The sequence below is a fragment of the Bufo gargarizans genome, chromosome 1 (genome assembly GCF_014858855.1).
Source record: "Bufo gargarizans isolate SCDJY-AF-19 chromosome 1, ASM1485885v1, whole genome shotgun sequence".
In the NCBI taxonomy this organism is placed as follows: Eukaryota; Metazoa; Chordata; class Amphibia; order Anura; family Bufonidae; genus Bufo; species Bufo gargarizans.
Window position 1 is genome coordinate 37,196,872 of NC_058080.1, and position 12,328 is coordinate 37,209,199.

At 46.4% G+C, this 12,328-nt stretch overlaps 1 protein-coding gene across 1 annotated transcript; it reads left to right on the forward strand.

Moving 5' to 3' along the window:
- The first annotated feature begins 231 nt into the window (after positions 1–231).
- LOC122925500 (zinc finger protein OZF-like) lies at positions 232–12,079 on the forward strand. Its single transcript, XM_044276888.1, has 6 exons — positions 232–290; positions 6,177–6,274; positions 6,355–6,427; positions 6,536–6,633; positions 6,725–6,833; positions 9,457–12,079. Exons 1-6 carry the CDS (start codon positions 257–259, stop codon positions 10,443–10,445), a joined length of 1,401 nt encoding a protein of 466 aa, XP_044132823.1. The 5' UTR covers positions 232–256; the 3' UTR covers positions 10,446–12,079.
- Positions 12,080–12,328: the final 249 nt, after the last annotated feature.

The following is a 12,328-nucleotide window of genomic DNA, read 5'->3' on the forward strand; positions in this document are numbered from 1 at the left end:
CAGAGCCTCCCCCTCACCCCCTGATACATGAGCAGAAGATCCTAGAACTTACCCACAAGATGATTGAGCTGCTGACTGGAGAGGTGACACTGCTGGGAATGGTGGGAAATCCTCCAGTAACAGCACTGGAGGGGTCTGGGTGATGACGGTGTCATTGTGTTGTCAGGTTCCTCTAAGGTGTCAGGACGTCACTGTCCATTTCTCTGTGGAGGAGTGGGAGTATGTAGAAGGACACAAGGATCTGTACAAGGAGGCCATGATGGAGGAGCACCAGCCTGTGATATCACAAGGTGAGAAGAAACATATATATATTACTGTGGGCACAAGCTGGCACTGGCAGCCATGTTGATGCCTTAAAGGGGTTGTCTGGGTTCAGAGCTCAACCAGGACATAATCAATTCTTCATCCCTCCAGCCGCTCTGAGTGGAGCATTTCATGCTCCGATGCTGTCCCTTAGAGCACATTCACACGACTGTAGTGTTTTGCGGATCTGCAAAACACGGATACCGGCCGCGTGTTTTCCGCAATTTGCGGACCTCACATGGCCGCAACCATAATAGAAAATGCCTATTCTGCCGACAAGAATAGGACATGCTCTGTCCTTTACGTTGAGCCGCGGAACGGAACCACTGTGTGCTGTCCGCATCTTTTGCGGCCCCATCGAAATGTATGGGTCCGCACTCGTTCCACAAAATAGCGGAACTGGTGCGGACCCATTCAAATGGGCCCCTACCCTTAGCTACTTCGTGCAGGGTACGGGCTGTTTGTTTATATTTTTTACACTTCTAGGCCGAGGCTCCCGCCTAGCAGTGATCCTGGTGACATCACCAGCACTAATGAGTGGTCTTTAGCGTTGCCCTAGGCTGTTTTACTGGTGTGTTTCTTGTGGACACATCACCGCTGAAGATCAGGTGAGCACGCCCATGCCAGGGAGGAAGAAAACAAACCCTGGAGTGGAAGATGGAAACATGGGAGCCAACGTGGAGGACGGAAGCAGGGCCGGACTGGGACAAAAAATAGGCCCGGGCATTTTTGACTGAGCAGCCCAATCACATGACCCACAACAGGCCCCACCCCCTTGCAGTCTAGGGGCGGAGCCAAAACCGGAAGCACAATTGAGAGGCAGGGCCAGCCACCAGTAAGATAGGAAGGCTTCAGCCAACACACAAGGTTCTTTGGGGGTCCCCAGGTGACATTAGGGGTCTTAGTACGATCCGGCCACCTAATCCGGCAGAAAATGCAAGGAATCGACTGGACACAAAGCACAGCATGCAGCGGTTTATGTCCCGCTGATTCTCTGCATTTTTCCCAGATTGTGGCCGATCTCTGCCGTACCCCATTATAGTTAATGGGACTGGCGGGCGTTCTGTCTGCATCCAGCAGTGCCGGATCCAGTGAATTCTCAGCTGGAACAGCCGCCAGGATCACTATCGCAGTAGCCTCATACAGCGGCCCATACCTCTTATATCCAGTGAGGTCTCCTCTGATGTAGATGTTCTCTTTCTTCATCTTCTCCATTCAGACCAGACCGCCATGATCACTTCTCTCAGCCATCTCACGTCTCTGCAGAGTTTGACAGACATCTTAGTTTCCTACTTTTCCATCATCCTCCAATTAACATCCCATCATGCACCCCCAATACTGAGAAGCTGTGCTCCCCAAAACTATACTGCAAAAAGAACTGTGCTAAACTGATGCTGTGCCAGGTGCCCCCACAGTAATGGTGCTCCCAAAGTCAGTAATGTGTCCCACAAGTAATAATGCTCCCATAGTCCCCCAGTTGTAATAAAGCCCACCATAATGCCCTGATAGTAATAATTCTCTTTATAATGTGTGATAGTAGAACCCCCCCCCCCCCCCCTATAATGTGCACCAGTACAAAAAATGCCCCGTTGTGTGGCAGTAAAAAAAGAAACACCTCCTCTGAGTGCCCCCAGTAGAGCCAATGTCCCCAGAGTGCCCTCATGTTTTGCAATGACCTGCACTGTGTGCCACTACAAAAAACACTTAGTGCCCAGTTGAGCTTAGGTGCCCATAGTGACCTTATAATTTGTGCCTGTATAAAATACTCCTATATAGTCCCCCCAGAAGATGCCCCCATAGTGCTCCTTCCCCGTCTCCATAGTGCCCTCCATAATGTGGCACTATAAAATGCCCCACATAGATACCCCCATAATGCTCCTTTCCTCCCTTCCCCATAGTGGCATCAAAATGGGTGCCAGTATTAAATGCCCCTATATAATGCCCTCATAGTGCTCTTGTCCCCCACTTCTCCATAGTGCCCACCTATAATGCGTGCCAGTATATAGGGCCCCCAGTAGATGCCCCCATAGATGCAGTCATACACGCACTCTCCACATACATGGACGCAGTCATACACGCACTCTCCACATACACGGACGCAGTCATACACGCACTCTCCACGTACATGGACGCACTCATACACGCACTCTCCACATACATGGACGCAGTCATACACGCACTCTCCACGTACATGGACGCAGTCATACACGCACTCTCCACACACATGGACGCACTCATACACGCACTCTCCACGTACATGGACGCACTCATACACGCACTCTCCACATACATGGACGCAGTCATACACGCACTCTCCACGTACATGGACGCAGTCATACACGCACTCTCCACACACATGGACGCACTCATACACGCACTCTCCACATACATGGACGCAGTCATACACGCACTCTCCACGTACATGGACGCAGTCATACACGCACTCTCCACATACATGGACGCAGTCATACACGCACTCTCCACACACATGGACGCAGTCATACACGCACTCTCCACACACATGGACGCACTCATACACGCACTCTCCACATACATGGACGCAGTCATACACGCACTCTCCACGTACATGGACGCACTCATACACGCACTCTCCACGTACATGGACGCAGTCATACACGCACTCTCCACGTACATGGACGCAGTCATACACGCACTCTCCACATACATGGACGCACACATACACGCACTCTCCACGTACATGGACGCAGTCATACACGCACTCTCCACGTACATGGACGCACTCATACACGCACTCTCCACATACATGGACGCAGTCATACACGCACTCTCCACATACATGGACGCAGTCATACACGCACTCTCCACACACATGGACGCAGTCATACACGCACTCTCCACATACATGGACGCAGTCATACACGCACTCTCCACGTACATGGACGCAGTCATACACGCACTCTCCACATACATGGATGCAGCCATACACACACTCTCCACACACATGGACGCACTCATACACGCACTCTCCACGTACATGGACGCAGTCATACACGCACTCTCCACGTACATGGACGCAGTCATACACACACTCTCCACATACACGGACGCACTCATACACGCACTCTCCACATACATGGACGCAGTCATACACGCACTCTCCACATACATGGATGCAGCCATACACACACTCTCCACACACATGGACGCACTCATACACGCACTCTCCACGTACATGGACGCAGTCATACACGCACTCTCCACATACATGGACGCAGTCATACACACACTCTCCACATACATGGACGCAGTCATACACGCACTCTCCACATACATGGACGCAGTCATACACGCACTCTCCACATACACGGACGCAGTCATGCACGCACTCTCCACATACATGGACGCAGTCATACACGCACTCTCCACATACATGGACGCACTCATACACGCACTCTCCACATACATGGACGCAGTCATACACGCACTCTCCACATACATGGACGCAGTCATACACACACTCTCCACATACATGGACGTAGTCATACACGCACTCTCCACATACATGGACGCACACATACACACACTCTCCACATCCATGGACGCACACATACACACACTCTCCACATACATGGACGCAGTCATACACGCACTCTCCACATCCATGGACGCAGTCATACACACACTCTCCACATACATGGACGCAGTCATACACACACTCTCCACATACATGGACGCAGTCATACACGCACTCTCCACATCCATGGACGCACACATACACACACTCTCCACATCCATGGACGCACACATACACACACTCTCCACATACATGGACGCAGTCATACACGCACTCTCCACATCCATGGACGCAGTCATACACACACTCTCCACATACATGGACGCAGTCATACGCGCACTCTCCACATACATGGACGCAGTCATACACACACTCTCCACATACATGGACGCAGTCATACGCGCACTCTCCACATACATGGACGCACTCATGCACGCACTCTCCACATACATGGACGCAGTCATACGCGCACTCTCCACATACATGGACGCAGTCATACACGCACTCTCCACATACATGGACGCAGTCATACACGCACTCTCCACATACATGGACGCACTCATGCACGCACTCTCCACATACATGGACGCACTCATGCACGCACTCTCCACATACATGGACGCAGTCATACACGCACTCTCCACATACACGGACGCAGTCATACACGCACTCTCCACATACATGGACGCACTCATGCATGCACTCTCCACATACATGGACGCAGTCATACACACACTCTCCACATACATGGATGCAGTCATACACGCACTCTCCACATACATGGACGCAGTCATACACGCACTCTCCACATACATGGATGCACTCATGCACACACTCACCACATACATGGACGCACACATATACAATACACATATATAGACACCCAGCTTTCCTGCTGTGCCTCTCCCTCATACTCTAATGCCTCTGCACTTGTGCCATGCAGGATAGCAGGGAAGCTGGATGACATTTCATGATATAATTCACCCAGCTTTCCTACTGTACTGCAGGTCACATGTGCACAGTCTGGGAAAGCTGAATATAACCCCAGTTCCCCTGCCACTCACATCACTGGTGCAGTTAACTGGTGACAATCCAACTGGTGTTCAGCATGCTGCTGGGCAGGAAAGGTTCAGGCTGCAGGAATCGCTTCGCGGGTAGAAAAGGGGCGGGGCTATGATAGCTCCGCCCACATCGGGCCGTCCTGTTGCTGGCTGCTGCCTGCCACATTAATAAAAAAAAAACGGCTGATTGTGTTCGGCCCGGCCCACCAGGCGGCCCGGCCCACCGGGCAAATGCCCGGTCTGCCCTATGGCCAGTCCGGCCCTGGACGGAAGCAGTGGGGAGTAGGTAAGTATGGTCCTTTTAGTACAGGAGGCAGACTGACAGCACCTGTTAGAATTGATTTATTCCTGAAATGCCCCTTTAATACTGTCTGCTCCCTCAGGATTTGGTAATGGCTGAAAGTCTGGATAGGTTGAACCACGTCCTGCCCCTTCATGTCGGACATGCCACTATCCATGAGTGTGAGAAAGGTCCAAGTGTTCCCCCAGGATAGCTATGTCAGGGCTCCCCTACAAGTGCGGACATAACAGTGGAGAGTAAACATGGTAGGTGTTAGTGATCTGCACAATTATCCACTTACTGTAAATGTCAGGGAAGTTTAACAGGGGGCACCGTTAGCCACCTATCGTAAGAGGGCAGGGCTTCGATACATTATTAGGTCTGCAGTGGGCCTCTGCCTATTAGTCCATTGTTTCATTAAAGGGATTATTTGCTTTCATAATGATTTTTTTTTTACTCTGCCCAGAGTACCCCAAACAGGGCATATTTTAGCCCCATATATGTAACAGTTTTTTTTATGTCACCACTTTCCTTCCCCTGTTCTCAGAATCACTGCATCCTGGCAGAATGTCTACATGAAGAACTTCCTTCATCAGCTTCCTGCTGGATTTGCTAAGCTAGCCTGCTTAATGTTTGATGAGTGGAGGTGTAGAGGGCATGACTACTGCAGAAGGTACAGTGCGGTATGGAGAGGAAGTCCTGAGAAACATTACAGAGCAAAGCATGCTGGGACTGGGAAGTAAACCCGGCAGGAAGCTGGTGAACACAGGAAGTTCTGACTGTAAACATCCGGCTGGGATGCTGAGAACGGAGGAGCAAAAGAGCTGGCATGAAAAACAGGTATATAGGGAAAATACAGTGTTTGGGGTACTCTGGGCAGATAAAAACATCTTTATGGGACTGGAGAACCCTTAAGAACAATTTTTAAATATAGTAAAATAAATGAGGTAATACCAGAATCTTTGTGTCTCCACAGATGGCTGCAGTAGGAAAGCTCCTCCAAAGAGATGTCCCCATCCTCTATATTCCCAGGAAAGTCCAGAGGAAACTCGCAATGTCTCAGAGAATAATCAGGTAGATGGAGCTAAAGTCTCTCCAAAATCTGACCATAAAGTGACCAAAAATCATTTTACATTTGTGTCTCATCTGTCTAGGCTCAGAATCTAAATGATATTAAGGTTGAGGTTATAGATGAAGAGGAGATGGACGTAATGGCCAATCAGCAGTGTAAGGAGGGGAGACCTATTGATTTTAATGAAAAATCTAATACTACTACTCCCATCGTCCGATAACTACATGCGATAAATCTATCTCATCACTGGGTGTTTCTTACAGATGGACTCATAGAGAGCAATTCCCCAGATAGATGTCCTCCTCCTCAGCGTTCCCAGGACTGTCCAGAGGAGATGTTCAATGTCCCGGAGGATCATCAGGTACATGCATGATACACGTCTACATGGGGGTCACTTATGTGGATCTGTTAGACTTCCCACCTGTCTTCTGTATCGTACTGAATTATTACAGGTGTCAAATCAAGAGGAAGATCTGACTTATATTAAAGTGGAGGATGCATCAGAGAGGTTGGTGGACGATCCCCTGTCTAAGAGTGAGGTGGAGGAGGACGTGACCACAGGTATGGAATAGTGAATGTGGAAAGTTACTTCCGAGGTTTCTTTCATTAAAAATAAATTACAAAATTCAGGAAGGGTATAGGTCATCAGTATCTGATCGGTGGCGGTGTGACTCCTGGCACCCCCGCTGATCAGCTTGTGCGAGCGCTGCTTCTGCTTGTAGAGACCAGGCAATGTAATTATAATACATTCACTTAAATGGGAGGAGCAGCTGTAATTACACTGCACCGCCACTAGAAGCGGCACGAGCTGGAGCCGCCCTCACTGGAGCTGCTCGGCGGGGTGCCAGAAGTCATACCCCAAGTGATCAGATATTGATGACCTATACTGAGGATGTACCCATTGCAAAACCTCTTTAATTGTTGTATAAGAGAATTGCATTATGAGCAATTAATATATATATATAAGGATTAAGGATGCCAGTGCTATGGCAAGAGAACTCCTTTATGAAGTTCACATGCTGTGTCCCAGACTGCACCTCTGATATCATTAATTTACTCAAATACATATTGCAAATGTAAAAAAATAAATAAAATAAAAAATAAAAAGTGCAAACATGGACAAAAAACTTTGAGAGGGTTTAGTACAACAAGTCACAGGACATAAGTGAAGCAAAAACCACTTGTACAAAAAAAACATTTTGTTTAGTTAATAGTTAGGTGCCATCTTGGTATAAAGAGAGAACCAACTTTTACAGATATACACAACTGGTAACCTTAAAGGGTTTCTACCACTTAGGTGTCACATATTTAGCTGTCAGACACTAGCGATCCGCTAGTGTCTGCTCTGCCCAACCATCCTAATATAATTGCTTTTGGTGCAGCCGTTTTGCTAAAAAAAATAACTTTTATTAATATGCTAATGAGCCTCTCGGTGCTATGGGGGCGTCATTAGCACCTAGAGGCTCCGTCTACCTTCAGAAACTGCCGCCGCCCAGCGCGTCCCTCCAGCCCGCCCATCTCTTCCTGAATGCGATCCTCCTTGTGAGCGCCTGTATTCTGCGCATGCGCAGTGAATGTCTGACCGCTTCCTTGCTCAGACATCTCCACTGCGCCTGCGCGATGACGCCATAGTGCTCCGAGGAACAGGCGCAGTGGAGATGTCTGAGCAGGGAAGCTGTCAGACATTCACTGCGCATGCGCAGAATACATACGCTCACAAGGAGGATCGCAAACATCGCATTCAGGAGGAGATGGGCGGGCTGGAGGGACGCGCTGGGCGGCGGCAGTTTCTGAAGGTAGACGGAGCCTCTAGGTGCTAATGACGCCCCCATAGCACCGAGAGGCTCATTAGCATATTAATAAAAGTTATTTTTTTTAGCAAAACGGCTGCACCAAAAGCAATTATATTAGGATGGTTGGGCAGAGCAGACACTAGCGGATCGCTAGTGTCTGACACCTAATTATGTGACACCGAAGTGGTAGAAACCCTTTAACATACAGCGCCATCTACTGGTCAAGTGATATTACTACACAACCCTGTATATGGCACATGCTGTTGCATCCCCAACAGATGTGACCTTCACACATGTGTCGTGTCAACGGGGGAATGTCTATAAAATTGAGATTTGGTGCTGACGAGGCTATACAGCTTTTTCTCACTGCACATTATCTGATTAAAGGTAAACTGTTGCCAAGATGAGGTTGAGGTAGGTTTTTGTATTAATGTGATGCTTGATTCTCAGACAGGTTGTGCTTTAGTCTTGGTTTATGTAATAAAAGAGGTCGCCAATGTAGACCAGAAGTTGGTCATTGGTAGGTGTTAAAGGGGTTGTTCAGTTTTAGGGCTCATGCACACAAATGTATTTTCTTTCCATGTCTGTTAAATTTTTTTGCGGACCGTATGTGGAACCATTCATTTCAATGGGTCTGCAAAAAAACTGAAGTTTCTCTGTGTGCATTCCGTTTCCGTTTGTCCGCATGTCCGCTCCTCACAAAAATAGAACATGCCCTATTATTGTCAGCATAACGGACAAGGATAGGACTGTTCTATTAGGGGCCAGCTGTCCCGTTCCGCAAAATACAGAATGCACGCGGACATCATCCTTTTTTTTTTTTTGCAGATGTGCATGAGCCCTTTGGAGGAAACTGGGCGGTCCTCAGGATCAGCCTGCAGTAGATTACTGAGAAGTACTTACCTTGCCGGTCCAGCGCCCCTGCTCTGGTTTACTCTACTGGACTGTATTTACCCAGCTTCATCCAGTCACTGGCGTCTTCAGTGCTAGTGATTGGCTGCAGTGGTCACCTGTTGTCAGCGTGAAGTCACTGCTGCAGGCGAGTAAATAGAGCCCAGTTGGGAGAACCAGCGCGTTGGTTCTGGATCTTTTAGGAAGGCACTAATCAGGTCTTTATTACAGGCTGATCCACGGGGTTGTCACATTTTCTTACTGAAACCGGACAATCTAAACTTTTTGTGGCAGATTTTAGTGCAGTTTTTGATGCAGCTTTTCAAGTCAAAGTCATGAGAGAGTTCAAAGTATGTGAAATTATTTATTAAGCACGTACCTGATGGATCCACATCTGACTTTGGTGCAAAAAACGCACGAAGTGCTGTATCTTATTTATACATTTGTCTGCTTTGTGGTTTGAAAACAAAAATCATGAGATCCATTTTTACTCCTAACAGAAAATCCCAGTAAGAACTCTACAGGAAACTTAATGTTATGGCTGAATTATAAAGTAGAAGATCAAGGTATCATACAACACTCTTCAGGAGAAAACCTCATCACCCTTAATCTGTATCCAGGACTTCACATTACAGATTTATCAGATAACCACCCAAGTCATGGGGAGCCTTCTCCTGAACAATCGCAGATTGTTACTACAAGCACAGGCCAGAAACAGGGGAAAAGGTTTCACTGTGGTGAATGTGGAAAACAGTTTATGAAAAGCTCAGATCTTGTTACACATGGAAGAATTCACACAGGGGAGAAGCCATACTCCTGTTCTGAATGTGGAAAATGTTTTACATCGAAATCAAATCTTGTTACACATGAGAGAATTCACACAGGAGAGAAGCTGCATTCATGTTCACTATGCGGAAAATGCTTCACCGATAAATCAAGTCTTGTTAGACATGAGAGAAGTCACACAGGAGATAAGCCATATCCATGTTCAGAATGTGGGAAAAGTTTTGTGCAGAAATCAGATCTTGTTAAACATCAGCGAACTCACACGGGAGAGAGACTGTATTCATGTTCAGAATGTGGGAAAAGTTTTACCTCGAAATCAAATCTTGTTACACATGGGAGAATTCACAGAGGAGAGAGGCTGTATTCTTGTTCAGTATGCGGGAAATGTTTTACATCCAAATCGAATCTTCTTAGGCATGAGAGAAGTCACACAGGGGAGAAACCTTATTCATGTTCGGAATGCGGGAAGGGTTTTATTACTAAAGCTAAACTTAGGGATCATCAGAGAACTCACACAGGAGAGAAGCCATTTTCATGTTTGCTGTGTGGGAAAAGTTTTACAAATAAATCTATTCTTGTGATACATGAGAGAAGTCATACAGGAGAAAAGCCATTTTCATGTTCAGAATGTGGGAAATGTTTTATTAGTAAATCCAAACTTAAGGATCATCAGAGAAGACACACAATGGGGAAGATATTATGACATTCACTCATCAGAGAAGACACACAAGGGAGAAGATATTATGACATTCACTCAACTCATCAGAGAAGACACACAGGGGAGAAGATATTATGACATTCACTCATCAGAGAAAACACACAGGGGAGAAGACATTATGACATTCACTCATCAGAGAAGACACACAGGGGAGAAGACATTATGACATTCACTCATCAGAGAAAACACACAGGGGAGAAGACATTATGACATTCACTCATCAGAGAAAACACACAGGGGAGAAGACATTATGACATTCACTCATCAGAGAAGAGACACAGGGGAGAAGACATTATGACATTCACTCATCAGAGAAGACATACAGGGGAGAAGATATGACATTCACTCATCAGAGAAAACACACGGGAGAAGATATTATGACATTCACTCATCAGAGAAGACACACAGGGGAGAAGATATTATGACATTCACTCATCAGTGAAGACAAACAGAGGAGAAGATATGACATTCACTAATCAGAGAAAACACACAGGGGAGAAGATATTATGACATTCACTCATCAATGAAGACACACAGAGGAGAAGCCATCTTGACATTCACTCATCAGAGCAGACGCAGAGGAGAAGACTTATGGCTTTCACTCATCAGAGAAGGCACAGAAGAAGAGCCGTTTTACAAGAAAATGAAGTTTAGACACTCATCAGAGAGGCCACATAGAACAGAAACCATATTCTTGTTTCTGATAAGGGCAATGCTAAGCTAAGCCTTTACGTGTAATTGGCTTGGATGTGCCAAGCACCCAAATTATATTTACCGAGGGTCAGCTGTGACCGGAATCCATAAAGGAAAAGCCTTGTAGATATGAAGAGACTCCTTAACATTTACAGCAGTGAAGCAGAATTGTCATCATGAACTTTGCGTCTTGTTATTGTATTCCTACATCAACCCTCACTGCAGTAAATTTTATTTTTAATGTATGTGGACATACCAGGTGTTTTACCTTCATTCATACGGTATATAAAGATCATGGAATTAAACAAAAACAATTAAAATTTAGAAAGACTCTTAGATCTGCCATTTTCTTCTAAGGCTCAAATACCTGGTACTGCCCCTTTAGCAAAGACAGCCTCCAACAGACTTCCATTATAAGGCCTCACCCACACTTGTGTATTTTTGTCAAGCTAGTAGATCCAACTTTTCTGTGTTGTACTTCTAGTTTTGGGTAGAATCCATATTTGACTTGAACATTAAAGAATCCTCCTGATTTTTATCTACCCAGCTATCCCTTGATGGGTTTACTGGTATGTGGAGAACCATTGCCATGTTGCAAGGTCTACTTTGAGCTCATTATCATCAAGCGAACTCTGGTACAATGAAGAACTCATAGTAGATTCCATGATGAGGAGCTGCCCATGCAGTAAAACAGCCCTAGACCATAACAACTTCACCACCATACTCTCAAGCCGGTGTATTTGTGTTACAAAGTGGATGTGGACCCACTGTGTACTGAATAGATTTGACTTCACAATACCCCAAATGGTACTATTTAAGTGGCCTACCTTGTCTTCACACTTTAACTCCTATACAGGCATCTGGCTCAGCTGCAGGGGAACCACCTGGCCGCTACCTCCTGTAGTAAGTCACTGCTGACCCATGGGGGTCAAGATATACAGTACAGACCAAAAGTTTGGACACACCTTCTCATTCAAAGAGTTTTCTTTATTTTCATGACTATGAAAATTGTAGATTCACACTGAAGGCATCAAAACTATGAATTAACACATGTGGAATTATATACATAACAAAAAAGTGTGAAACAACTGAAAATATGTCATATTCTAGGTTCTTCAAAGTAGCCACCTTTTGCTTTGATTACTGCTTTGCACACTCTTGGCATTCTCTTGATG